Below are 26387 nucleotides of genomic sequence, written 5' to 3'. Positions count from 1 at the left end.
ACACACACACACACACACACACACACACACACACACACACACACACACACACGTTGTTGTCATGTGTTCCAAGAGAGGCCCAAGAGTGACGGCAAGCCTGGGAAGGCAGGAGCTGCAGTGTTGAGGCCTCCCTTTCAGTTCGTGTTGATAACACTTTCATGTGGTCAGCCAGTATTCATTCATTGCCTGCACTGGGCGTGGTGAGAGAGGAATGGTGTAAGAGAAAACAGGAGTGGTCCTTCTCAAATTCATTCACCCAGAGCAAGAATAGGTGTTCGGACTGCTTGAACACACTGAGATACAGGAGAGCGCAGGCCAGGGCTTCCTCAAAGAGGTGGTGTTTAAATGGCCTCAGAAGGCATTGCTGCCGAGAGCCGAGGTTAAGGCATGTCATGGAGCCTGAAGACTAACCCAGGCAGGGAGAGGAGCACCCGAGCAAGACGATTAGAGGCGGGAAGCCTGTAGAATGTTAGGGAAGCTGAACGAAGGCTGGTGTAGGCAAAGCATAGGGAGGGGAACGAGACTGATGAAGTTTACAGCACAGCGGGGTCTGAACATGGGGCCTGCTATATGGTGGCTGCTGCCATGGAGAAGCATGGAGGGCAGAGGTTGAGTGCAGTGAGGGGGATATGTGAAGATGGGAGGTGTCATTGCTATTTCATTGACATCTTTATTATCAATTAAGAAAAAGTTAGAAGCAAAACCCTGAAGCAGAGGGGAGAAGAGGCCCTCCAGGGAACTCTGGAAGGTTGATGCAGTTAGGCAGTTCCCTTGGCAACTATGGTGAGCACTTGGCATCTTTCACTCTTAATTTCTATCATTTCTTCTGCTTTATCCTCTGTCTAAATGATTCAAACAGGCTGGAGAGATGGCTCAGTGGTTAAGAGCACAGTCTGATCTTCCAGAGGTCCCAAGTTCAATTCCCAGCGATGATATAGTGGCTCACAACCACCTGTAAAGAGATCTGATGCCCTCTTCTGGCATGCAAATAGACATGCAGACAGAACACTGTATACATAATAAACAAAATCTTTAAAAAAATGATTCATACAGTATTCACATTTTTCACTCTTATCTGGGTTCCTGGTCTTGTGGGATATGGAAGCCAGAGCATCTGCTGGGAGCAGCCAGTGAGCAGATGCGATGGTCTGAAATATCCTCTTCTCAGAGACCAGCTACTCCCAGGGCTGGATGAAATGGGCTTCCCAGAGGGAGGGAGTTTATTTTGTAGACTTTATTTATTGAGTAGACAGGCTCTCACTTTGTAGCCTTGCTGACCCTAAGTTCACAGAAATCTGCATGGCAACACAGAGCACTCCAGCTAGGCAGGAGCATGTCTCAAAAAACCAAAACACAACAGTGGAATGGAAGCCCTTTTCTGTTTTGGTCCTTACCACCACCACTCCACACCTGCCCCAAAGAGTAAGAACAAATGCGTCTTACTGTTCCATGTAGGTGTGTGTAGCTGTGTGTGTCACATGCCTCTCACCTCACACTGAGGAGGAGATTGGAGGGCCAGTTGGAACTACATAGGAAGATTGTTCCCACAAAAGAGCAGCAGTAATATATGCAATTTCACAATTTTTTTCTTCCTGCTATCCTGGAAGTAGCTCTGTAAACCAGACTGGTCTCAAACTCACAGAGATCTGTCTGCCTCTGCCTTCTGAGTACTGGGATTAAAGGCGTGAGCCATCGTTGCCAGGCTACAATATTCTTTTAAGCAATTAAACATAAACTTCTTTCCATGTCAGTTCTTTATACTTTGAAATGGCTGTGTGGTATTTCGGCATACTGATAGCCAGGAAAATAACTCCATCCCATACAGACAGTTAACTCTACACAGTAGCTTTTACTTGTTGGAATGTGTCTCTGGACCTATTCCTGACCTCTGGGTTCACACAAAGGTGCTCATTCCATGTTAACAGATAGTGCAAGCTTGTCTTCCCAAAGGCTGCTCCAGTTTCTAGCCAGACCGTGCCTGACTCTAATCTTGTTTTCTTTTCTTCTGGTTTCTAGACTTCCACACTGATTAATCAAGAGTGAAAAACCTGAAGCGATGCAAGCAGGAAGAAGAAATTAAACTAGGTGGGTAGCTGTGCAGTTCACACTTCTGTGCTGTCACATCCCGAGTTTGCCTACACGTCTTCTCTCTTTTTCTTGCTTGAAAGAAAGTCTATAGGTTCTAAATGAAGTTCGAGGGGAATTTTGGTCGCCTAAAAAAAAAGGCAGGGTGGCTCTTAGCAGCAGTTATATAATGGCATGCTGCAGTGTCACAGGCCTGACTCCCATCCAGTCGATTTCTTCACAGCATTGGAAAGACAACTTCCTTCCGGTGCCTTAGCAGGTTTCTTCAGCCATATACCCAAACAGATGGAGTCATCCATAGCTGGGTAGCAGCTTTAGGTGTGACGCCAACTTTCCCTGCATGTGTCTGTTAGAAAGAGATGTTCACAGCACCCAGGGCTTGGTATGGGAATTGTCACTTTAAGACTTTGTTAGAATTACCAAAACAAGCAAAGCCCAGCCCAAAGAAATGGGCACAGCCAGCAGTCTTGTGAGGAGGGATGGGGCAGGCACCTTCCACTTGGAAACAAAGTGCATATACAGTGTGAACATGTTGCTTGGAAATGTGCTTCCTAGGTTCAGTGGTCATAGTTTTATGATAGCCAAGGATTCTGGCATAGAAGTACATGGTCTAAACCAGGTGGCATGACTGTTGGCTTCTCTCTCTTTCTTTCTTCCTTCCTTCCTTCCTTCCTTCCTTTCTTTCTTTCCCTCCCTCCCTCCCTCCCCCCCCTCCTCCTCCTCCTTCTTCTTCTTTCTCTTTTGGTTTATTTGAGACAGAGTTTCTCTGTTGTAGCTTTGGAGTCTGTCCTGGAACTTGCTCTATAGACCAAACTGGACTCAAGCTCACAGCGATTCACCTGCCTCTGCCACCTGAGTGTTGGGACTAAAGGCGTGAACCACCACTGCCTGGCTCTTTCTTTCTTTTTAAAAAACATTTAATTTATTTTTTAAAATTTATATTATTGTATATGCATTGATGTTTTGCCTGCATGTATGTCTACATGAGGGTGTCAGATCTTGGAGTTCCAGACAGTTGTGAATGGGGCTGGGAACTGAAGCCAAGTCCTCTGGAAGAGTAGTCAGTGCTGTTAACTACTGAACCATCTCCCCAACCCCAGCTAAGATTTTCTTTATTTCTTCATCTTCCTGCTTCCTGCTCTCAAATGCTGGGGCTCCTGCCTCCTCCCAAGTCCTGGGCCTAGTCATGTGGCACACACGTGGTTCTTATACCTGGCCTTTTAAGTTTTTTCTTTTTTGCTTTCTTGAGACAGGGTTTTATGTAGCCCAGGCTGGCCTTATAATCACACTCCTCTTGCCTCTACCTGTCGAGGGCCGGAACTACAAGTTTGTACTACTCTACCCCCATCATCACTTTCCCTAGGGTAACATACAAATAGCTGAAAGATGCATGGGAAGATCCTTTCTAGTCATCAGGGAAGTGCACTTGAACAGCAGTGTACTGTTGTAAAAGCTCAGAGGTGCTTGTAAATCTGTGCAGTGCACTGTTGTAAAAGCTCAGAGGTGCGTGTAAATCCGTGCAGTGCACTGTTGTAAAAGCTCAGAGGTGCGTGTAAATCCGTGCAGTGCACTGTTGTAAAAGCTCAGAGGTGCGTGTAAATCTGTGCAGTGCACTATTGTAAAAGCTCAGAGGTGCATGTAAATCCGTGCAGTGCACTATTGTAAAAGCTCAGAGGTGCATGTAAATCCATGCAGCAGTTATGGAGAACAGCTGGTGAGGGTCTTAGAAACTGAAACATAGGCAGACTTGATGGTTCATAGTTATAAAATGAATAATAATAAATCTAATGTATAGTATTGACAACTAGACCCAACAATAATGTGTTAGTTGCTTGAAAGTTGCTAATAGGATAGCTCTGAAGTCTCATCACAAAAAAGTGAGGTGCTAGATATGTAATTAGCTAAATGTAGTAATCATTTAGATGATTTAGTATATGTTGGGTCCAAGGGGTCACACAAAGATGAGGAAACACCACCAAAGTCTAATAAACCAGAAGCAAACTTTATTTTAGAAACTTGATTGCAGGGAAAAATAAAAAATCTCTATGGGCCACAAAAAGCTTATCAGCTAGCTGAGACCACAGCCAGAGGTGAATTTTGTAAGGCTGTGGTAAAGGCTGGTTTCTGAACCCACCTTTTTATAGTAAGGTATAGCAAGCAGTAGATCTGAACAAAGAAATTTTTACAATCTCCAGGGAAAACTCATAGATTGCCTTACTTTACAATCTCCATCAGCAGAGTTTTTCAGTTAAACTAGTGTTGTACTTAATCTATTGTCTTCCTTGGTACTTCCGGGTGGTGTTTACTGAAGCCCTGTGCTCTCCCCTTTGATGCTGCCAATCTCACATAGCAGGGAAGATGTGTAACCCAGAGGTCACATATCTATCTCCTAAAATTTAACTCAGCTCATATCTGTCTTTAATCAAGGATGGCCGGGGTGTTAGGCTCTCAGTTTGCAGAGAGATGCTTTGACCTTATAAATAGAGCCGCGGGTTGTAAAGCAGAGTAACCCACTGTTAATAAATAGTTAATCCTCAAGCTGCTGAGAAGGCTGCTGACAGACTGTTCTCATTCTCCTAGCTTACAACTTTATATTTCTTTATTTCTATATTTTTGTTTCTGGGATCTACATTTTTAAATTCTTATTCTTGTACCCTTCAGTATGTACATATGAATCTATATGCACACAAAAATGTACATAACATCACGCTGAACCTCTGAAACTGTAAGTGAGCTACTCCCTAAAAGAGTTGCCATTGTCATGGTGTTTCTTCACAGTAATAGAAACCCAAACTAAGACAACATTGTAAGTATCAAGCTGTGCCCATGACTTAAGGTCCATCCCCCCCCAAAAGCCTAGCAGTGTCAAGGCGCACAGGGCTCTGGCCCTCAGTGTTCCAAAAGCAGCTGGAACAGAGGCTAGCCCTCCTAAACAGGATTTGGTAGGGAAAAAAAAATCCTGGGAACTGACAGCTGCATCCAAGCCGCTGCAAACATATGCATCTAGGGGATTCCCAGAGGCAATAAGTCAGGAGAGGGCACAAGCCTGGTGTCCTGGGAAGCAGCTGGCAGGCAGGGTATACAGGATTTGCTGATAGCAGCTGGAGAGCTCTGTTCTCATGACAGCTTCCCACTAGAGACCTTGGCTCTACTAGCAGGGAAAATCTCAGCAGGGAGCTGGAGGCAGGGAAGGGCTGGAATCCCCGAAATCCTGGAACTACTAGAAAGTAGAAGAGGACCAAGGCTGTGGATTCTGCCCTGGTTACTAGGAGAAGTGCTGAGAGGAGATGGGGGGGGGGCGTGCACTGTGGATGAGAAACTGAGTCACAAGCTCTTCCAACTACCACGTGATGCCAGGGGACCAAATCAGAGCCCATCTCTGAGCATTGGGTTCTTCATCTGTGAAAACGGTGCCACTTTCTCCAGATCCTTTCCTTCTGCAAGCTGGAGAAACAGGGAGCAGGAGTCCAGGGTGAGAGCTGGCAGCTGTCTCTAAGGAGAGTTCAAATGCTGCCCTCCTCCTCAGTTAGTGGAGACTCTGGACCTCTTCGCACCCCAGTTCTTCCCCTGTGAACGCAGTAACAACTTTCCCACAGGACTGGACTAGAACTACTAAGTGCACAGCACTCGGCTCCATCAAGATGTTCAAGGCAGGAGTCACTGTTATCAAAGAAGTGAAGTAAAAATCCACAAAGTAGCTTTCATGTAGTTGAAAAAAAAAAATGGTATAGAGCTTAAAAAAAAAAAAAAAACTAGAGTGAAATCTTGGTTGTGCCATTTTTTGGCTTTTGAATGTTGGCCAGATGCTGTGACTTCTAGGAGCCCAGGTTCCCCATGCTCAGTAAACCTGGATAATAATGTGAGCTGCTGAGTCAGACACTGGGAAGAACATGTGGTCCGTGCTACATTCCTATTCTGTGCTAATGTGTAAAGCACACTCTAGATGGCACAGCAACTCAACAGGGTTCAATGATGGCTTCCAATCAACCAGATAGATGGTGGTAAAATTTAAAAGTAAACTTTACCTATAAGAATGAGTGCTTTCTTAAGCAGAAACTTTCCTCAAACCCCAAGGGAATGGAGACCTTGATCCAAGATCCTGATGTCTTACTCTTTTTCTATTATATTATACCATTCTGATTTCTCTCTATTTATTAGCTGAACTTTTGATCGTAATGGCCTCAGGCTCTGGATCTGAATTGTAGGCATTTCATCCTTGGGATTAGGGATATCTAGTAAATCTCTAACTTTCCTGTTCTTGCTGTAATTAGGAGGGCACAATGGAATTCCTGGTTCCACAGTGGCAGGGATTTTTTCCACAGAATTATTTTGTTTAGAGAAGCTACCATTGTACACATTTCATCCTTTACCAAAGCCCACACAAAATTTCCCAAAGGGAAAGTCATTAATACTGAGGATCATTAAAAGTGAAAGTAAAAAGCTTTGGAGAAGTGTGGTCTGCAATGTTGAAATGCTAGAACTTCATCTAGCAGCAGTGGTCACCATGTGGTACATGTCACATCATGAAATACACAGTCTGACTCTTAATTCATTCCACTCAACACCCAAGAGCATGACATTAGTTTACTGGTTTGAGTCCATGGAAAGACCATTGTGAGCACAACATTGATAATGGCAAGAATTATGTTGGAGTTTAGCATGGTGGCATATACCTTTGAGACCAGCCTAGTCTACATAGGGAATTCCAGGACAGCCAGAGCTACATAATAGAAAGACCCAGTCCCAAACAAAACAAAATAAAATTATGTTGGGCTTCAGGTCAGTCTGGCTTCCAATACCAGAGGGACCATTAAAGGCATCTTGCATGCTGTTGTACTTAATCCTAAGAAAGTTGGTGCTGTCATTTTACACGTGGAGAAACTGGTGCACTGTACAGAGTTTGAGTGACTTGCCGTGGATAATATAGCCAGTGAGCCAGTCAGAGGTGTGTGACTAAAGCATACCTGTTCACCTTCCTTATTTTTAGGGAAAAGACAGAAAAATAAAGAACTGTTTTTCTAGGGCATATAGCCTCTTACACTGTGATACTGAGAGCGTTGCTGTGTTACATCCTGCATGAGAAACCGCATTCACGGGCGTGATCTGAAATCCTGAAGGAAGACTTAGGGCATAGCGCATTAATACACTAGTGTCTACTGGAGAAGGGTTTCTCTCCATCATAATTAGGTAGAGTGTTTTCTTTCTCTAGCTTTATGAATTCACATGCCACATAGTTCACCCATTAAAGGGTCTTAGTCAGTGCCCTTCAGTGTTCTCATAGTTGGACATCCATCAGCACAATCAACTGGAGACATCTCCTTCACCCACAAAGAAACCCTGCCTCCTTTGGGCACCACCCTTTTGTTCTCTCCCCAGCCCTAGGCAACTGCGGATCTACTTTATGTCTCCAGATGAGAGCTCTGGCACTTAGAGAGTAATAATGAGAGAATCTTGTGTGCCGTGGGATGTGTCCTTCCCAGAGAATAATTAGAGAAATGAAATTTGACTCTAAATGTATTTTATAAATGGCTTTATTAGCTAAGAAGCTCTGAGCATGTCTCTGATCTACATCACTTTGGGATTGATGTAGGCAAGGGGTGGGAGGGTTTTTATTTTTTAAGATTTATGTGTGTGTGTGCATGCGCATGCACACACCTGTGCTCATGCACAGAGACCCGAAGATGCCAGGTGGGTATTCTTTATCATTCCGTCTATTCTTTTTAGCTATAGCTCTCAGCTACCAAGGTTTGTGACATTTTAAAGTTTATATATGCTATCCTAAAGTATTCCTAAACTCTTCCCTCTTACCAGGTATGTGGGCTTTCATGCTCTCCCATCAGTAAAGTGTCAATAAGGGCTATTGTTGTAACAGTGCCTCACCCTGCCTATCATTTCCAAACCCACTGAGAGGAAAGGTTTGAAAGCACTAGCAGTTCTACCAAGTGCCTCAGAGCCTCAGCTCTGAAGAGTTAAGGAATTCGTAGTCTCCCTCACTAGACCATGAACTTCCTCAAGGCTACACGTGTGTCTGGCTGTCTTTGTGTCCATGCGTGCAGTTACAAACTTGGTACACAGTAAGTGGTCAGTCAAGTTTTTGGATGAATGGATGAATATTGTAATGATATTTTCTTGCTTCCTTTCATCCCACACAGTGTATTTTTGGGGTAACTTTGCCACGCTCTTAGAGGGGTTGGAGCGGAAACCTGGGCTGGAGGTACCCAAGGTTTGCTCTAGTTCTCCACCGCTGCAGAATACATCACCTCGATGCTCTGTAGTGGAGAGGGAAGTTACGAACTTACTTTCTCTCTTGATTAATGTAGGTCAGGACTTTGGACAGCTTGCCTGCATAATTCTGGTTTTTATCTCTCGCACATAGCTAGTGGCTAGATTTGCATTAACAAGGGACATGTAGTAGCATCTCCATCGTGCAGCTCAGGCCTCCTCTTGTGGTCACTTCCGGGAACTAGTTTGGGTTCCTCATTAGGTATGGAGGCCTCTGATTTCCTGTATTGCTCAAATACAGAAGATAGGTATCCCAGGAGAGTCAGCTGGATGCTGTAGGAGATGCACTAACTTCCTCTTAGAAATCAGACACCATCGTTCATTTTATGGTAGAAATTAGTGACTGGGTATAGCTCTAGTCTCTGAAAGACCCTGAGTGGGATCCCCAGTGCAGAAGGAAGAAAAATGGCTCCAGAAGTAGCTCATAACTCATCCAAAGGGTTTAAATTAGACCCTCCATTACCTGTTTATATTTTCTTGAATGGTGCTAAAACTTCAACCAAGGACTGTCTATGTACGAGGCTAGTGCCCCATCACTGAGTTACAGCCTTTGCGATGCCCATCCTGTTAGGCAGAGTGTCAGACAACTTGTAGACATGTTGCAGAACAACTACAGAGGACGGTTTCTCCCTTCGTTCGTACTTGAGACCCATAAGATTAGGGAAACTATGCCCACCTGGCACCAGCAGAGCTGGAGCTTAGCCCAGCCTGGGACTTGGGTGATCCTGCCTGGAAGTGATTTCATTTTCCCTTCCTGCCCCGCCCTTCATAGTAGAGGGGGCTGCTTTTCTCTAGAAGTTTTGCTTTACAACTGAGCCCTAGCTAAGCTTAGGTATGGCCCAAATGACAGGAGAGCTGGGGAGAAGCGTGCCTAGCCATCGAAAGATTCAGCAAGACTGTTTGCTACTTCATCCCAGTGGCCTCCTTAGAATCACAGACTGACAGATTCCAGCCCCCTGCCTTACATAAGTTACAGCACAGCCCTGCTGGGTAGGGCATAGCTGTTAAAAGGGTGAGGTTTTTAAATTGGTATCCCACATTATTTTTTTCTATTGCCATGGATTTAATAATTTTGAGGCAAATACATACACTCAACCAGCCATCACTGAAAAGACTGAAGAATTTGATCTCCAGCACAAAATCCAATGCAGAGAAGTAGGTACTGGCCTATCCTCTTGAACTAGGGAGACTGATGCAGGAGAAGGTGGAGGCCAGCTTGAGGGACATGATGAGACTCTGACTCGGAACTGGAAACCACAAGTGGGAACCTTCAGCTTAAGTGTGGTTAAGTACAGCTGGTGTTTGTTTTGGCACACAAAAACATTTTGTTGAGCCTTCCCGGTTTCCTGTTCTACTTTTTGAAATTCTTTCTTTGAGGTTAGAGACTGGAGTGACTGGGTGGGTAGGGAATAAAAAAAATGATAGAAAGAAAACAGACACTTAAAAAAATCTTAATCGACACTAGACCTTATTCCAGGTCACTTCCGTGCTCTAGCCTGATTACAGACTGGACTGCTCCCCATCTGCCATGTGACCGTGGGTAAGCTACGACCTCTCAGAGCTTCCCCTGTCTTTTGCAAAACAGCCATGATAATGCTTTCTTTGTCTTAGACGTGGTTTACAGCCCGAGAGAGACCACTGGATCTCTGTTAAAACCTGTTACCAGTGAGCTTTGAGAGTCCCCACAGCCACACTCAAGGCAGTTATTAGCACCCATGTTTCAGAGTTGTCCCTTGGTCAGGTGAGCTGGCCAGTACCATAAGGGGCCACTCTGGGGACAGATACTAGATTTCAGACCCCTAGTTGTGTCCACTGCACTAGCCTCCAGGCACCAGGCCTTCTTGACTTACACAGTGAGAAAGAGGAACCTTGGTGGTTTTGAGCCCTGGGAACCTCAGAGCAGGAACTTTTAAAAACTTGAGGCTAGGAGCGACAGCGACGTAAGATAGCAGCCACCACCGGCTCGGGAGTAAAAGTCCCTCGAAATTTCCGACTGTTGGAAGAGCTGGAAGAAGGCCAGAAAGGAGTAGGCGACGGCACAGTTAGCTGGGGTCTAGAGGACGACGAAGACATAACACTTACAAGATGGACAGGGATGATAATTGGGCCTCCAAGAACAATTTATGAAAACCGAATATACAGCCTTAAAATAGAATGTGGGCCTAAATACCCAGAAGCACCCCCATCTGTAAGATGTGTAACAAAAGTCAATATGAGCGGCGTGAGTAGTTCAAATGGTGTGGTGGACCCAAGGGCCACAGCAGTGCTGGCAAAGTGGCAGAATTCCCACAGCATCAAAGTCATCCCACAGGAGCTTCGACGCTTGATGATGTCAAAAGAGAACATGAAGCTGCCACAGCCGCCAGAAGGACAGTGTTACAGCAATTAGTCACCAGGGCCCAGGCCTCCCCTCCCCAATCCAACCAACCTAAGTCTTCATTTTCCACAGTAGTGAATTTTCTAGATTCATCTTGTAGACCTCAAAGTCCTGGAGAGGAAGCTCCACTAAGACTTCATCCTGAGACACTGTTCTGATACTAATTTCTGTCCATTTGACACACCTGAGCTGTGCTTGTAACATCTTCTGTCGAGTGTAACCGCTGGCTGCCTAGTTGAACTTCTGGGATCAAGAAGGTGTGTTGAAATCAATTTCCTTTGGGAGCGGTGGGCACAGCTAATGCAACTGTGAACAGACACGTCACACAATCACCTGCTGCTGACACATGGCCTGGGTCTGCCTTTGCCCGCCCTGCCCTCCTGCCACAGCTGTGTGGTGGCCCTTAGACTAGATGGGAAGGCTTCAGGTAGCAGCCGTGGGACTACTGCTGGGCTTGGGGTGCTTTGGCTGTACCCCTGCTTCCTTAAGTCTTAAGTGATGCCCCGTCCAAGCCATCGTCTCCCCCATTCCTCCACTCCCGCCCTTGGCCAAGTCTTAGATTGTAACCCTCCCCTCCCTCTGAAATTGGCCGTGGGTGAGGAATTCAGGGCTTCCCGTATCCCCACCTTTATCAAGGGGTGCTGCTTTTCCCCTCCTCAATTCCCTTGTTGCCCATCACCACCCAACACTTGCTGTGACCAGAAGCCATCAGATGAGGTTGGAAGAGCCTGGCCTCCCTCACTTAGCTCTGGACCACACATTCACTTGCCACCAGCCTGGGAAGGGGTGCTGGGTCCTCATCCCTGCTGCCACCATCAGCCGATGCACTTTGAGCTCAGGTCTCAAGGTGAACAGAGCAGTCACGAGGCAACAAACCTGCCAGTGCTCAGGGTCCTTGGTGATTCCGCCTAGAGAAAGGCCATGCGGAGAGTCCTAAGCGCGCGGGGTTCTGTGTCGGTTCCTTTTCTCATAATCGCTTTGCTTTTACAAACTGAAGAGGTTTGGACAGGGCTCCCTGGCCACCCATCCGGTGTGATGTGGAGCCTGACAGCTGGAACAGAGGCCCTGACCCTGTGGACTCAGGTTTCAGTGTTGCTGCTCCTCAGACCCTCGGCAGGGACCTGGAGGAGCTCCGTGTCACGAGTTTTCAGTGGGCCTAGCCTCCTGGCTCGTTGGCCATGTTCCTCACTCTGTTCAGGACCACTAAATGTTGAAATATGGATGCATACCGAAATAAAGGCAATTTGTTGTGTTTCAAGGGTTTTTTTGGGTTTGGGTTTTTTTGTGGGGGGGTGAGCATATATGTGAACCCACCTGTTGAAGCAGCAACTATCAGGTCTGTAGTGTGGCTCCTGTGGCCATTGGTCTTTCTGGGACAAACTGTAGCTGTCCGGGCTAGGTATCCTGTAAGTCAAGTTTACCAGTGTTCCATAAGCATTGTGCTGTAGGTCATTGCCTGGTTTTACTGTAATAAACAAGTGTGCATTGATACAGAAAAAAAAAAAAAAAACGAGGCTAGCTGGGCAGTGGTGGTACACACCTTTAGTACCAGCACTCGAGAGGCAGAGACAGGTGTATATCTGTGAGTTCGAGGCCAGCCTGGTCTATAGAGTGAATTCCAGGAAGGCTCCAAAGCTACAGGGAAACCCTATCTTGAAAAATGGAAAACAAAACAAGCAGCAACAACAAAAAAGCAAACTTGAGGCTAGGGTGTCACCTGCCTACTTATAGCGCAGTGCACAGGAGGTGAGAGTGGCCAAGAATTCCCAGGCAGATGGAAGCGGCCTGGGAAGGTCCGGAATTACAGTAGGTTTGAGAATTGGAGGCTCCAGTATATCAGAGCAAAAGTTGGCCATGAGGGCTGGAAAGATGGCTCAGTGGTTAAGAGCATTGCCTGCTCTTCCAAAGGTCCTGAGTTCAATTCCCAGCAACCACATGGTGGCTCACAACCATCTGAAATGAGATATAATGCCCTCTTCTGGCCTGCAAGCAGACACACAGACAGAATATTGTATACATAATAAAATAAATATTAAAAAAAAAGTTGGCCATGAATGCAGAAATAGTGAAAAGCTGCGAAGGCAGGGCGGGGTCAGAATGGACGTCAGGGCTTGACACGAGAGCCTAGGGTTTGCTGATGTTGACTGGAGCAGAGTAATCACACAGCCCAGTTTCTGTTTCAGGAACAACTCTGGGGCTGCGTGGGAAATTGGCATGCAGCAGTTTGGGGTAAGAGGGCCTCTGCATGACACTCAGCTGGTAGACAGTGACAGTGAAACTGTTCTGCAAGCAGAGGTGATGGAACCCGGTGACAAGCTGTCAGTGGTTGCAGAGGAGCGGAGGATCAGGCATGGCTCCACACTCTCACTTCCAGCAGCCTGTGGAAAGGGGAAGGCTTGAAGGGGGCAGGCTGATGGCTTACCACATGAGGCTTGCTGGTGACAAGGAAGCCCAGTAACACAGAAAGTGGGCAGATTCACACATTCTAAGAGAGTTTGAAGCTCTTTAGGGATCATCAACATAAAATATTTAGGGATTGTCCCTTCCCCTAGGAGCACACAGATCACAGGACTGTGAATTGGGGGGAGAAACTCCAACGTATGGGTCCCAGGAGGAGCAGGAGACCCAGAGGGTGTAGTGTCTGGGCACTCCACCAGAAAAGTCACTAGAGAATTAAGAGATGAACAGGAAGGTGTTCTTGCTCCCGAGCAGTCCAGAATCACTGATGGTCACGTCTGGTCCGGCACCCTACCGCTCCCTCCCATCATACCTCTGATCAAAGCCATGCCCAGGGCTGCTTTCTGCATGGTACTGAGCACTTGGGTCTTGCACTGTATGTGCCCTAGGGCACTCGGGAGCACTTTGATGTCAACCCTGGCAGCCTGTCAGTTCCCAGCTTCCTTAGCAGAGATGGTTTGGAGATTGCTGGTTTAGAGAGCTTGGCTTTCCCCTCAGGTACCCGCAGGTCTTTCTAGCTGTAGAGATGCTGGGCAGTTCTGCTGACTGAGAAACCTTCCATAAGACCATTTCACACTCCTGTACCCTGTGTCCTCTTTAAAAAAAGAAAAATCTGCTTTCTCTTTCTGTAACTTCTGCAAAATACTTTATTGTTTTAAAAAGGAAAAAAAAAAGCAAGACATGACCTTTCAAATGTATTTGGAAAGCAGTTTAGAGTTGTAATTGAATGAGGACTAAGAGCTGCAGATTCAAGCAGACTGTAGCTCTTGGCACAGCCCAGGGCCCATTCAGTTTACAGAGCCAGGGAGAACAGCAGAGCCCCCAGAGAGATGCTGTCCTGTGGGGACCAGAGTAAACACCTGTGGGAGCTTTGGCCTGTGACCTTGAGACCCCAAAATATAAAGGCCTCTTCCTTCTTGCCTGGGTGTTGAAGGTCAGCTGGGTTCCCCTTAAGCATCCAGATCCCACACCTGAGAGCTTCGGTTCTTAGCGCCCCGTGGACACAGATGAGCTCTGCCTGGAGTCCTCCTGGGCCACTTTCATTTCGGGTGGGTGGGGCTTTTGTTAGTTTGGTTGGCAGGTTTCAGAGAGGGTCTCCCTGTGGGGACTCTGTGTATAGACCCGGCTGGCCTTGAACTTCCGGGAGTCTTCCAGCCTCTCCTTCCCAGGTGCCGGGACTGTAGTCAGGTGTCACTGCACCTGGTGCTCCTTTTTCTTTTTCATGAAACTGCAGAGCCACTTCCCTGACCTTTAACTGAACCACATGTGCAGCTGGAGAGCCCGCTCCTCTCCTTCCTTACCCCGCTCGATGCCTTTTCTGTCTCAGGTTGTAAATGTCTCGTCTCTAGTGTGTACCCCATGCCCGGGAAGGTGCCTGGCACAATGAAATGTCCAGGCTGGCAGAGACTCAGCAGTCACACCCCATTATTGTTCAGGTGGGGGCAAAGGAAGCTAGAAGAGGAGTCTGGGAGTCTGCCCCATTATGAGGGCTGCAAGGGTGGAGTCAGACCTTTGTCGCTGTGGTGAGCAGGGCCCCGCCTTTGCTCTTTCCACCCTTGAGCTGAGAACACAGTTCATCACATACTAAACTTGGCCTGACTCAAGTAGAACCGCGCACATGCTAGCCAGGATGGCCTGCTGGTAGAACCCCGATTCCAGCCAGCAGTAAAAGCATGGGAGAAAGGGCTGTAGGGCTTTGGCTGTCTGGCACCATCAGGCAGAGCCGACAGAGGAGAGGGTGAAATGTCAGAAGGAAAACGTTCCTGATACCTCAGCCACAGGAGACACCGCAATGTTTTATTAATTGGCACCTCTCACATCTCATGGAACTTTCCAGCCCCTATAGGCCTGTATTCTCAGTGCTTCTTCACTTCAGCCCAGGAACTTCAGGGTGTTTTTATTAGTCCCGAGCCATATGTCCCAAGTGGTAAAGTAGGTGTTCTGCCACAGCATACTGACAGCCTCTGACATCACTGACGTCAGCAGGACTCTTCAGCTGGCAGGGCAGCTAGCTCTACACTAGGCATTAGGAGCTGTAGATTCTAGACCATGGGTCTATCACTTTCCTATTGTTACTACTACTTATGTTCAGGTCTGTCACCCTGGCTGGTCTGGAATTCTCTATGTAGACCAGGCTAGCCTGAGACACAGAAATCTCCCTGCCTCTGCCCCCTGGGACTGAGGGAATATGCCCTATGATGTAGCATTCCCCTTTGAGCCTCAGCTTTTCCAAGTAGCAAGAGGCTTTTCTAAGTGGGCCCTGGAGTCCCCTCGGTTTGACTCTGCCCTAAGTTTTTTTTTTTTGTTATTTGTTGAGCGTGTACTGTGGACCAGGCCCTGTCATGATCCTGGCTGCATCAGAGCTGTCACTCTGCTGGAGAAAGCCCCACAGTCCCACATGTTGGTGACCGTTTATTGAGAACGTCCATTCATGTCAGTGGACGTGAATGGATCAGTGTGTGTGCCTGATTTTTTTAAGGTAGGGTCTCGTGTGGTCCAGACTGTTTTTGAGCTTACTGTATAGTCAGGAGTGACCTTAAACTTCTCATCCCCCTGCCCTCCCTCCCGAGTGCTAGGACTGGAGACATGCACAGCCACACTCAGCTTTGCGTCACTCTTTGTAGTCATTGCCTTTCTGAGCCAGGTGTGATGTGACCATGAGCCAGACTATTTTTCTGAGTGTCCCTCATGCTAGCAGAGGATGCAGGGCCTGAGGGTGTGCCAGAGGTAGAGGTGTAGGGAGTGAATGCCAGAAAGACAGCCCTGCCTGCCATAAGCCAGCGTGTGTAGACGAAGTGCAGATTAGGAGAGGAGGTGGGGCGTGGGCCTATGCATAGCTACCGGCACAGGTAACCCATGTTGCCCAGGAGAAAGAATAAACGAGAGGCCTGAGAAGGACCAGACTGTCGCTGTTCCTTCTGGTATCACCCAGGTGTCCGCATCTCTCAGCATGAGAGAGTCGATGCCCAGCGAGTGGACGGCTGTGTCATGGGATGGAGAGGTGCGCAGAGCGACAAGAGGAAGCAGAAGAGTGTGAACGACAGCATGGGAGCACCCGTTCAGGTGCTGGCCTAGAAGAGGGAGAAAGTGCGCTCTGAGAAGTTGAAGGAAGGCGATTCACTCCCCAGCCTCAGTTTTTCTCAACTCTCAAGTGGAGTGTAGAGGCATCCTCTGCACAGGTGCTGCTGTGACCCAGCCTGGCTGTTCAGGGGCAGGGCACAGGCTGTTAACAGTTCATTATTTATTCAGTATGAAGTACCCAGTGCCTGCTGGTACGGGAAAGCCCTTCAGGGCACACTGGGAAACAAAAGAAAAGACTGTGCTTGCCCTTGTGAGAGGGAGGATCTAGAAGAATGACCTGTGGTCTTTAAAATCTTGTGTGTGCAGCCCAAACTCATGAAACACACGGCTGAGGGTGGTTCAGGCTCAGGTATTTTGTTTTAGCTGCACAAGATGGGTTAAAATGGGAATAGAAATAAAACAGTCTGTGGAGGAGAAGTGGGCAGGACCTAGGACAGTGAAAAAGCACAGAGCCTCTGATGTGACTTTTCTGCTTTTAAGGAAACAGGCTCCAGGTCTTGGGGGTGGGGAGGAATTAAAACAGTTCGCAGCAGTGACCGCAGAGGATCCTGCAGCTGCTAACGGCAGCTGAGGGCTGGGAGGACTTTGAATATATTTTTAGTGTCTTGATATAATCGTTGTACAGGGTTTCAGGGTAATTTGGACTTGTTTCTAAGACATATGCTTGAATGAAGAAAAGCAAGATGAAAGATAAAGTTTTGAGCAGTCATGATATTTCAAGCCTGTAATCCTCGCATCTGGGAGGCTGGGAGCTGGAGGCCCACCTGGGGTTTTATAGTCAGTTCCTGCCCAGCCTGGTCCCAGAGCCTTCCTCCAAAAGAAAACAAAAGATGACCAGCAAATTGGCTTAGTGAGTAAAGGCTCTCGCCTTACAAGCCTGGCCACTGAACACCAGACACAGGGAAAGAGGTCCACAAATATGTCCCCTGATTTCCATATGGGCATTGTGGCTCCCACACACCTACACACTTCATGTCATGTGCACGCATTAAAGGTATAAAAAGTAAATGAAAATTTTGCGTACAAAAATTTTAAGGGAAAACGAAGGGAAGGCTTTTGTGTATGACCCAGACATTTCTGAAGGAACCAAGATACACTGTGCAGGGTGGGATGCCAATTCTTACATCTTTCCATTTGCACCTTGTGAGTTTTATTTCTCTTGCACAGATATCTTAAAGCTTGATAATTTATGGGCTGGGTTGTAGTTCAGTGGTAGAACACTTGCCTAGCGTGCAGAGGCCTTGGGTCACATGTCCAGCGTTAATAATAATTAATAATAAAAACATAACTATTCCCCTAAAGAAGATTTAGAAAGGTGGCTGGAGAGATGGCTCAGAGGAATAGAGCACTGGCTGCTCTTCCAGAGGTCCTGAGTTCAATTCCCAGCAACCACATGGTGGCTCACAACCATCTGTAATAAGATCTGGTGTCCTCTTCTGTACTGCAGGATACATGAAGGAAGAAACCTATATACATAATAAATAAAAAGATTAAAAAAAAGATTTAGAAAGTAAGGCAGGTGTGGTGACTCCTGTAATCGCAGCAGCTGGGAAACAGACACAGGGAGATCAGGAGTTTAAGAACGGCTGTGGCTTCATGGGGAACTCAAGGCCAGCTTGGGCTACATGAGACTGTCTCAAAGAGATAGAGAAAATATAGAATACTTTAAAAATCACTCATAATTTAAATGTTTGTACATGTGGTTATATGGTCTTATTTCACTTAACAGTGTACGTGAACATTTCCTCATGCTTGTCTGTCTGTTGAGACAGGATCTTGCTGGACCTGAGATCATCCTCCCTCAGCTCCTCTGGTAGCTATGATTCCAGGCTTTACCTATGCCACAACAGGATGAAGAATATAGATGTGGAAGAAAAGTGAACTTGGGTGTTTGTGTGTGAGCTGAAAACTCCTTGGAGCTGTTTGGAATCACTGTTCCCTGCGGGATGGGGACGGATGCTTTCCAGGATTAGGCTTGGGGCTTGGCAGTGATCGTTTTCTGTGCCACCAGCATCAGGTTTCTGCCTGTGCAGCATAGGGCCAGACAGAGTAAGAGCAAGGCCAGAGCCCCATGAGGTGTGTCCCAGAGAGAGGCTGGCACTTCAGATTAGCAGGTAACTTCATCTGCTGGTGTCAGATCCCGGAGATAGGCAAGAACAGCGCAGCCTCTGGCAGACAGCCTTTCCCTGCGGTCCCTGGAGCCATTCTGTCATCCCATAGATATAGGTAGCAGCGGGAGAGGATGGGTGGGCGGGTGGGTGGATGAAAAGCAATGTGATCCAGGTTTATTTATAGAGCACTCCTCTGTAGCAGGTGCCGAGCAGAGCATCTTGGAAGGAAGCAGCAGAGCAGGTTGGCTCAGCTGCCAAGCTCAGGCCTTTGAGTCTGGTGCATTGAAAATCCAGACCCAAATCCCTCTTTTCATGGAAGAAATAGGCTGCAGCAGATGGTGTGGGCTGCCCAGGCTTTGACCCATCCCATGGGCTGCTAGTGCCACACGGGAAAACATCTGAGCCTGGGAGCCACATGGATCTGCCTGAGACCTTCCCAAGTCAGTTATAAGTGCTTATTTACTGGATGGGGCCTTTGAGAGAGATGACCATAAAACAAGTGCCTGGTAACTGTCCTGTCACTCTTTCCACTGGTGGCTTTGTCACTTGTCCTTGTTACTACAGTGTTATCACTATTACAACAGGCCATTTACCTGTCCTGGGCTTTGAACAGTTTCCCTAAAGAAAGGGGAGGCAGAGTGGTTAGCAGAAGATACCACATCTACAATCCTTCAGCTGAGGCCCTCGCCACAGCTAAGAAGTCTGGGCGGGGTGCGCCATCTGCTGGATGCAGCAGGGACTGCTTTACACAGAACTTGTGTGCTTCCTCCATCTCTCCATGCCTTCATTTTCCCGGTGGGGAACCTGGCCCAGAGAGGGGTAGCGTCTTTGCTCCAAAGAATAGGCTGTGATGTACAATGTGTGCATGCACATCCCTAAATAATTTCTGTGTCGTATCCTTACAGTCATGGTTCTCTTTGCTCTAGAGTGTTGTCTACTCCAGGGCTGTACTGTTTTCGGCTTCACACCTTTGCTTCCACTTCCTCCTCCTCCATGTGCCTGTCCCTCCCTTCCCACTGGAGGGATCATGGGAAACTAAACTTGAAGCCATCCAGGAAATTAACTAGTAAATGGTTGCTTTCCACCCACCTGGTATCCCAAATGCTCCCCTGTGGGTCCCTTTTCAGTAGCCACACCTCTGTCCACCTCCTGACTCATGTCAGAAACCAAATTCCTCATCAGCCAGATTCTGTCCACACATTTCCTCAGGTTGTGCCTCGAATGCATCTCAGTACCTGCGTGTTCCCCACTGCCTTCTCACACCTGATCTCCTCAGAAGCCTCTAAGCTTACTCCCACCCAGGCCCTGCTCTACAGAGACATCAGAATTGTCTTTGAAGTGCACAGCTTACCCTCATGGCCTCACCCTCAGTGTCCTCGATGTCACTGCTCCTCTTGCTCTCCCTCGACGCCTTAGGACCTGCTGCTCGCTCCCTGAGGACACCCTTTGCCTCTCTCTTTTTACACTGTTGAATTTTACTTTGAGGCAGAGTCTCATTCTGTCATCCCAGAGCTCGCTATGTAACTGCATAGCGCTGGCTGGCCTCAAACTCACAGCCATCCTCCTGTTTCAGTCCCTTGAGTGCTGCAATTACAGCATGGTGTAAGTCACATGCCCAGATTCTGTCCCCCACCATCTTTGCATCTTGACTGACATGGTACTTCCTGATTCCAAGTCTTGGTTGGTTCCTGGCCATCCCTGTGGCACCCTTGGAGCCCTGAACACATGGTCATGACCTAAGCAATGGTAGCTTGATGCCAAATACAGAGAACTCTAAGCTCTGTGAGGTGGGGAGTGGTGCTGGCCTTGCAAGTGGTCCTTGCTCTGTCTGTAGATCCCAAGACGGTGCCAAGCACATGATATGGTAAGCGTGGAAATGCTGGTCTTCAAATTTACTTTGAATGAAGATTGAATTAATGTTCTTTTTAAACACATTTTTTTACATTTATGTCATCTTGTGTGTATGTCTGTTTGAGGTCCACGGTAAGGATGTGAGGTCAGGGGACAGTTTGCAGGAGTCATTTCTCACCCTCATGCATATTCTTTTTTTTTTCTTTAATAAAACAAGGTCTCTCTCCATAGCCCTGGCTATTCTGGAACTCACTGTGCAGATAAGGATGTTGCAGAGCTCACAGAGATCTTGCTTCTGCCTCCCAAGTGCTGGGATTACAGCCGTGCAGCACCACCTGCTCCGCGCTGTTCTTTAAGATGTGGCCAGTTGCACGCCTTTAATCCCAGCACTCGGGAGGCAGAGGCAGGCGGATCTCTGTGAGTTTGAGGCCAGCCTGGTCTAGAAGAGCTAGTTCCAGGACAGGAACCAAAAGCTAGGGAGAAACCCTGTCTCGAAAATTAAAAAAAAAAAATGTGGCTAGTAGTCTACCGGGGTTAGTGCTTTCTCTCAGCTCTCCGTGGAAAAGGTAGTTGTGTCCGAGGTCATCAGCGCCTCACCTCTGCCCTCCTGCTTCTGTCCCCACAGGCTGAGGAGCGATGCGACAGGCGTGATGGAGGTCGAGTCCTCCTACTCGGACTTCATCTCCTGTGACCGGACAGGCCGGCGGAATGCAGTCCCTGACATCCAGGGTGACTCGGAGGCCGTGAGCGTGCGGAAGCTAGCTGGAGACCTGGGCGAGCTGGCACTTGAGGGGGCAGGTCAGAGCCTATGCCAACACCCTGGTGGGCAGGTGGGGAGGTGCCCTGCTAGCTCTCGCTCGTCTCCAGATCCCACACTTCCTCAGAGAAGTGTTTCTAGCTTGGAGCTGTCCGTGATAGTGGCAGAGCCCAGCCAATGTGTAGGATAGAGAATGCCAGTGTCTTGGTCCTGAGGGCTCTGGCGAGCATCTGGGCCACTTCCCTTCTCCCATTTCAACACCACCAACAAGCCTGTCAGGTCTCTGGCGTATCCTAACTCCCTCTGCCCCGTGCTTCATCCTCTCTGCATCCCCATAGCTGCCCTGTCAACTGCTGTTCACCAGGACTGGGTGCGCTCCTCGTGTAGCAGGCAGCAGGATTAGTTAGCCAACCAGTCCTGCCAGGCTTCTGCCCCAGACTCCCTGGTGGTATCTCAGAGCCACGACACTCCACAGTGTCTTGGTCTCTACTCCTGCCTTGTTACCCACACCTTCTCCCACGCACCCATGTTTGTCTAGTTCTCTATCAGGGTGCAGAGCTTCCTAGTCAGGGCCTTTACTCCACTGTTGTTCGTCTAGAACATCCCCCAGTGAAGTTAGGACCACTTGCTGCCCCTTCACTCTCAGGGCCAGCTTAGCAGAGGCCCTGAGCAGCCTCCTCCGAGAGCTGATGCGCTGCCCCAGCCACATTACTCTCAGAGGTCTCATTTCTTTGACTTTGAGCTCTAGAAAAGAGGGGCCTCTGTTCTTCCTGCACGTGGCAAGCAGTTGGTGACCACAGGCTGAGTGACCCAATGAAGAAACCAAGAGGAACCACTCAGTACTGCCTGGGACACCTTGGTCCCCATTTTTCCCTCTGTTCTGCTCAGCTCAGGTCCCCAGATGGCTGTTGACCCTTCCTGGGAAGCCTTCACTTCCAGCTCTTCCTGCTGCAGGCACCGAGGCCATGCTTGCCAGAGACACCACTTCCCACTCTACACTGTGGCTTCCCCCTGCCACTCCAGGAGCAGTCAGTCCTTGCAGGGCCATAACATCGTTTTTGCCTGGGTGGCCCCAGTCTTGAGTTCTTGCCTCATTGTCCAGAAGGAACTTAGGACAGAACAGAGACTGTGTTGGGGGCGGGGACCCAGCTTCTCATGATAGAACAACTGAGACCAAGAGAAATTGGGAGTTTTCCTAGGTTCACCCAGCACATGACCATAGTTAGTATGACAGTCTTTCTGCCTTGAGAGAGCTCGCTGCCTCTTACCCCCAGAGCCTCACCCAGGTGTGGACACCTCCACAGTGCCCGTGCCATGCCCCTCTGCAGCTTCAACTCTCTCTTCCGGCCTGCAGGCTCTAGAGCTGTGAGGGCTTCTTCACCCACTGCCTGGTCCACACATGCTGATAGCATCTCGTGGTGCGTTTGTGCTAAGGTCTTCCCTGACCACAGCTCGTCTCTAGCAGAGGAGCCCCTTTTCTCCCTTTGTCTCCATGGCCCCGTAAACACAGCACCCCTGTGAACTGAACTGCTGCAGTTCAGGCTGTCTGGCCCTCTGGGACGAGCAGGGTTTGGCACGTGACAGGCACTTATTCAGTGGCTGCTCACTGCCCAGCTGAATGAGCAGCTGGCACACTGGGCACAGTGCCAAGGGTTTCATCAAGGCCTCTCTGCTCTAATCAGCTTTGTTTGGTGCCTTCCACGCTCCTTAGCCACCATAGCTGCTAGTCCTCTCCTATAGGCCCTTCCAGTGCCATCTGCCCTACTTGAGAGTCTTCATGATATGTGAGTCCTCCCAGTACATGATGCTTGCTAGCCACAGTGACTGATTGTCTAGAAAGGAGACATGAAAACAGAGCAGTGCTTGCTTGCTCCAGGGAGTGATGCACCTTTGGTAAAGCTAGGGCAAAGTGACCAGTTATGAGAAGCCTCTGTGAGGAGGCCTTGCAATAAAATGTTTCCAGGCATTTCTGAGCCCAGCAGACTCACAGAGGACAGGGACTTAAATGTTACCCCTGAGATTTTGACCCAATAGGCCAAGGACCCCAGAATTTTCTGTCACAACTTCCAAGAGCTGGTGCATAAGCTGAGTAGGACAGGACCAATATCCTCAAAGGCTTAAGAGGTCCTGGCTACCTGGTCTCCTCAAGCCTGTGGCCTGCCTGATGTGTATACTCTGCAGTATGAGGTACAAGTGTCTGTCCCTGGTGTCTCAGACACGGAGCAGATGCTCCTTTACTTTGCCTAAGAGCAAGAGAAGCCACAGGCTAGCCATGGAGAACACAGTGCACTCACCTTGGGCATCACAGCTTCTTTCTAACCTGGGATGGATAGGGGAGGACCTTCTTCCCAACTAAGGGGGAGCTGGGGCTGGCAGGAAGGAAGTATAATTATTAGAGGACCTGGGGTCATATCCTGTGCTCCAGTAAGCCACATTGGATGGCAGTCTTCAGTATGCCAATTATAAGGAGCGAATTAGGAGCTGGAGTGAGGGCTCAATGGTTAAGACCACTCGCTGCTTGTAGAAAGGACCCAAGTTGGGTTCCCAGCACTCAAAACCAAATGTAGCTCCAGTTCCAGGAGATCCAGTGCCCTCTTCCGACCTCTAAAGGTACCTTGCATACATGTGGTACATATCCATGCAAGCAAAACTTATACACATACATGCAGCCAAAATAGTCATACAAATAAAGTAAAAATAAATTGAAATATTTTAAAGAGCCAAATAATATGAAGAGCAGGAAAAGGCAATTTATTCAGCACAGCCACATTGGGAAAAGGGACGAAGAGATCCAGTGACTGACCCCTCCAGGTTCATCTTCAGGGCCGTGCCATGAGGGCAGGTTTAAGTAGAGACCAGAGTTGTTCATACCTCAGCAGTTCTGCACAAGGTGGGATCCTGCCCACCATGGACCCTTCACTGTTTAGAGCCCACTGTCCTCAGGGTCTGACTAGTTGCTGAGCTCTTTCCAGGAGAAAAGTCCCTCTGGTTGGCTCGGGCTTTAGGCTTTTCTGCAGCAGGAGATCCTGGGGCATTGCTTCAGTAGTCTGACAACCAAGGTGAAGGACAGAGTCTGTTTAGAATGTCTCCACCCCTGCCAGGCTGGCTACCGCAAAGTGGCTTGCCTGCAGTCTCTAGCAGCACAGTGACAGAGCAGAGACATGGGTTCAAAGGGTCACAGCTCATGGTGGGCTTCACAAAGTGCATGTTTCCTCGGAGGCAGTCATGGGTGTTAGGCCTCCAGGGGCCCGGAAGTGTGTAGAGCCTTGGTTCAGTCACCATCCTCAGAGGAGGTAGCTTCATGCCAGGCAGGCTCAGACTGGCACACACTTGAGTCACAGTGCCAAGTTCTGCCCACACTATTTACTTCCATGAGCACTCAGGCCCAAGACTGCCGTGTGGGGCACTGGGAGGCCAACCTGCCAGCAAGCCTCTATAAATTCCAGAGAATGCTTAGTGGAAGACGCTGGGCTCCGCAGTAAGCAGACTCTCCACCCAGTAAGCAGACTCTCCACCCTTAAATTGTAGGGACATCAGTCAACTTGCTCCTCTGAGCCTGTTTTCGCATGGGTGTCATGAACCCAAACACACCTTCAGGTTGCTGTGTGGACTGTTGGCAGAGTGCCTGCAGTGGCCAGACCCAGGGCTCAGTTTAGGCATATAGACAGGCCCAATGGCAGGATGAGATAGATGGACCTTCAGTGGCATCACAGTGTCACTGGGGCTTGAGACTGGCGATTGAGTTTTGCCCATATAACTGGGCTCTGTGGAGGATGCTGACCCTGGGAGGGTTGAGGATGGAATACAAGCCGGGCACTGTTGTCAGGTAGGTGAGGCAGAAGGTGCTGGTTCCACCTCCCAGCGGGCCTTGAGAAAGCTGGGAGTGAATGAGGAGACCCGGCTCACACAGGGACTCGAGAGCAGGCCTGGTTGCTCTCAGCCGACTGCTGTCTTCAGCCCAGCTCAGGTTTCTGCCGGCTGGAGTAGAGCAGGAGTGGATGCTAGCAGTGGTGTGCTGAGTCAGGCAGTCCAGATGTGCATCCTGTACCATCGTGGGCATTCCTGAGCTGGGCTGGTGGAGTCTGCTATACTGTCTTCAACGATTTTCTCATTTACTAAGCACATACTTGTTTCTGGGAACTTCACATTCGCAGTTCCCCTGGGGAACACACACTGTTCTCACACTTTAGCACCAGTCCTGACCTTTCTGGTTTTCACTGTACTAGGAGCCCTGCCAGCCTTTCCACGGGAGAGCAGGCAGATGCCTCTCTGGCCCAGTGTAGCTCTTAGCCTGCTCAAAAGGCTGGCCACAGTGATCAGTTTGCCTGGTCTTTCCAGACCCCCGTGCTTTGTAGTGTGTGACTGTGTCCAAAACTTCCTCCTTCTCTCTCCCCTGCAGAAGGACAGAAGGAGGAAAGTTCCCCAGAGAAGGAGGCCAGCAGCCAGCCCCAGGGCAGTGATGCGAGCAGCTCATCTTGAATCCAGCCTTGGTCCTGCAGGCTAACTGTCCCCTCCTGGACTGGAGCCCTGGCACAACCCAGCAGTCTCTTCTCTGAGCAGCCAGATGGACTGAGCCTCGTGGAGGCCTCTGTGCCGCCTATTCCAGCAAAGTCCTCTGCCCACACCATGGTTCCACTTCCCTTCCACCTCCCCGCAGTGCCCAGGTACACCATCACCACGGGATGTTATTTATTCAGCCAGGTGGGGCCCGAGCCAGGCCCCGCCCCCCAGGTGGGCAGTCCCTACCTGGACAGGGACTGTTCCCACACCATTCATCCCTCCAGTCAGCCGCCTATGTCAGAAAGATCTTCCTATCCCTTTTTTAAAGCCTCTTTTACATTTTTTAAAAACATAACTTTTTTCAGCAGAGAAGGGGGAGCTGACAATCACTTTTTTCGGTTTTGGTTTTGGTTTGTTTTGGAAGCCGTTTTAAGCTTAGTTCTGATGATCTATGCAGCTCTAAGTTCCCCTCATGGAGCCTCAGATCCAGTTGTAGGGAAAGGATTTGGACTCAAAACTAGCTGACCAGTTCTTTGCCCTTTGTACCAAGAGAGTGATACTTAGGTTCCAGGAAATAAACGCTGATGATTTGTGTGACTGGCTTAAGACTGTTTCTTTTAACCACCAAATGCCCACCTGGGCTTTGTACCCCCACATCTTCAGCCGGCACTGCTGCCCTCTGTCCTGTAGTGCCCAGTGTAATTCCTCACGTGACATCTGATGAGCCCTTCCCCACCCCATCCTCACACAGCCCACGGTGATAACCTGAAGGGGGCCTGTGAGATGGCTCAGTGTGTAAAGGTGCTTGCGGCCAAGCCTCACAGCTCAAGTTCAGTCCCTGGGTGAATGGTGGAAGGAGAGAAGCAGCGCTCACAAGTTGTCCTCT

The 26387-nt window shown here is 48.7% G+C and overlaps 1 protein-coding gene and 1 pseudogene across 2 annotated transcripts in view; both read left to right on the top strand.

Annotated features, from left to right (window-relative positions):
- Pkig (cAMP-dependent protein kinase inhibitor gamma) overlaps positions 1-26096 on the top strand; it is a 31908-nt gene extending 5812 nt beyond the window's left edge. For both annotated transcript variants that reach the window (XM_005362953.3, XM_026787239.1), the window contains exons 2-4: positions 2017-2085; positions 20870-21042; positions 25401-26096. In XM_005362953.3, coding sequence (XP_005363010.1) covers positions 20895-21042; positions 25401-25480 — 228 coding nt within the window. In that variant the 5' untranslated portion in view covers positions 2017-2085; positions 20870-20894 and the 3' untranslated portion in view covers positions 25481-26096. The remainder of the gene's footprint in view (positions 1-2016; positions 2086-20869; positions 21043-25400) is intronic.
- On the top strand, positions 10287-11998 carry LOC101998997 (annotated as a pseudogene).
- Positions 26097-26387: the final 291 nt, after the last annotated feature.

The sequence above is a fragment of the Microtus ochrogaster genome, linkage group LG8, assembly GCF_000317375.1.
Source record: "Microtus ochrogaster isolate Prairie Vole_2 linkage group LG8, MicOch1.0, whole genome shotgun sequence".
NCBI lineage: Eukaryota > Metazoa > Chordata > Mammalia > Rodentia > Cricetidae > Microtus > Microtus ochrogaster.
Note: the sequence above shows the minus strand (reverse complement) of the source record. Positions and strands in the feature narration are given on the sequence as shown.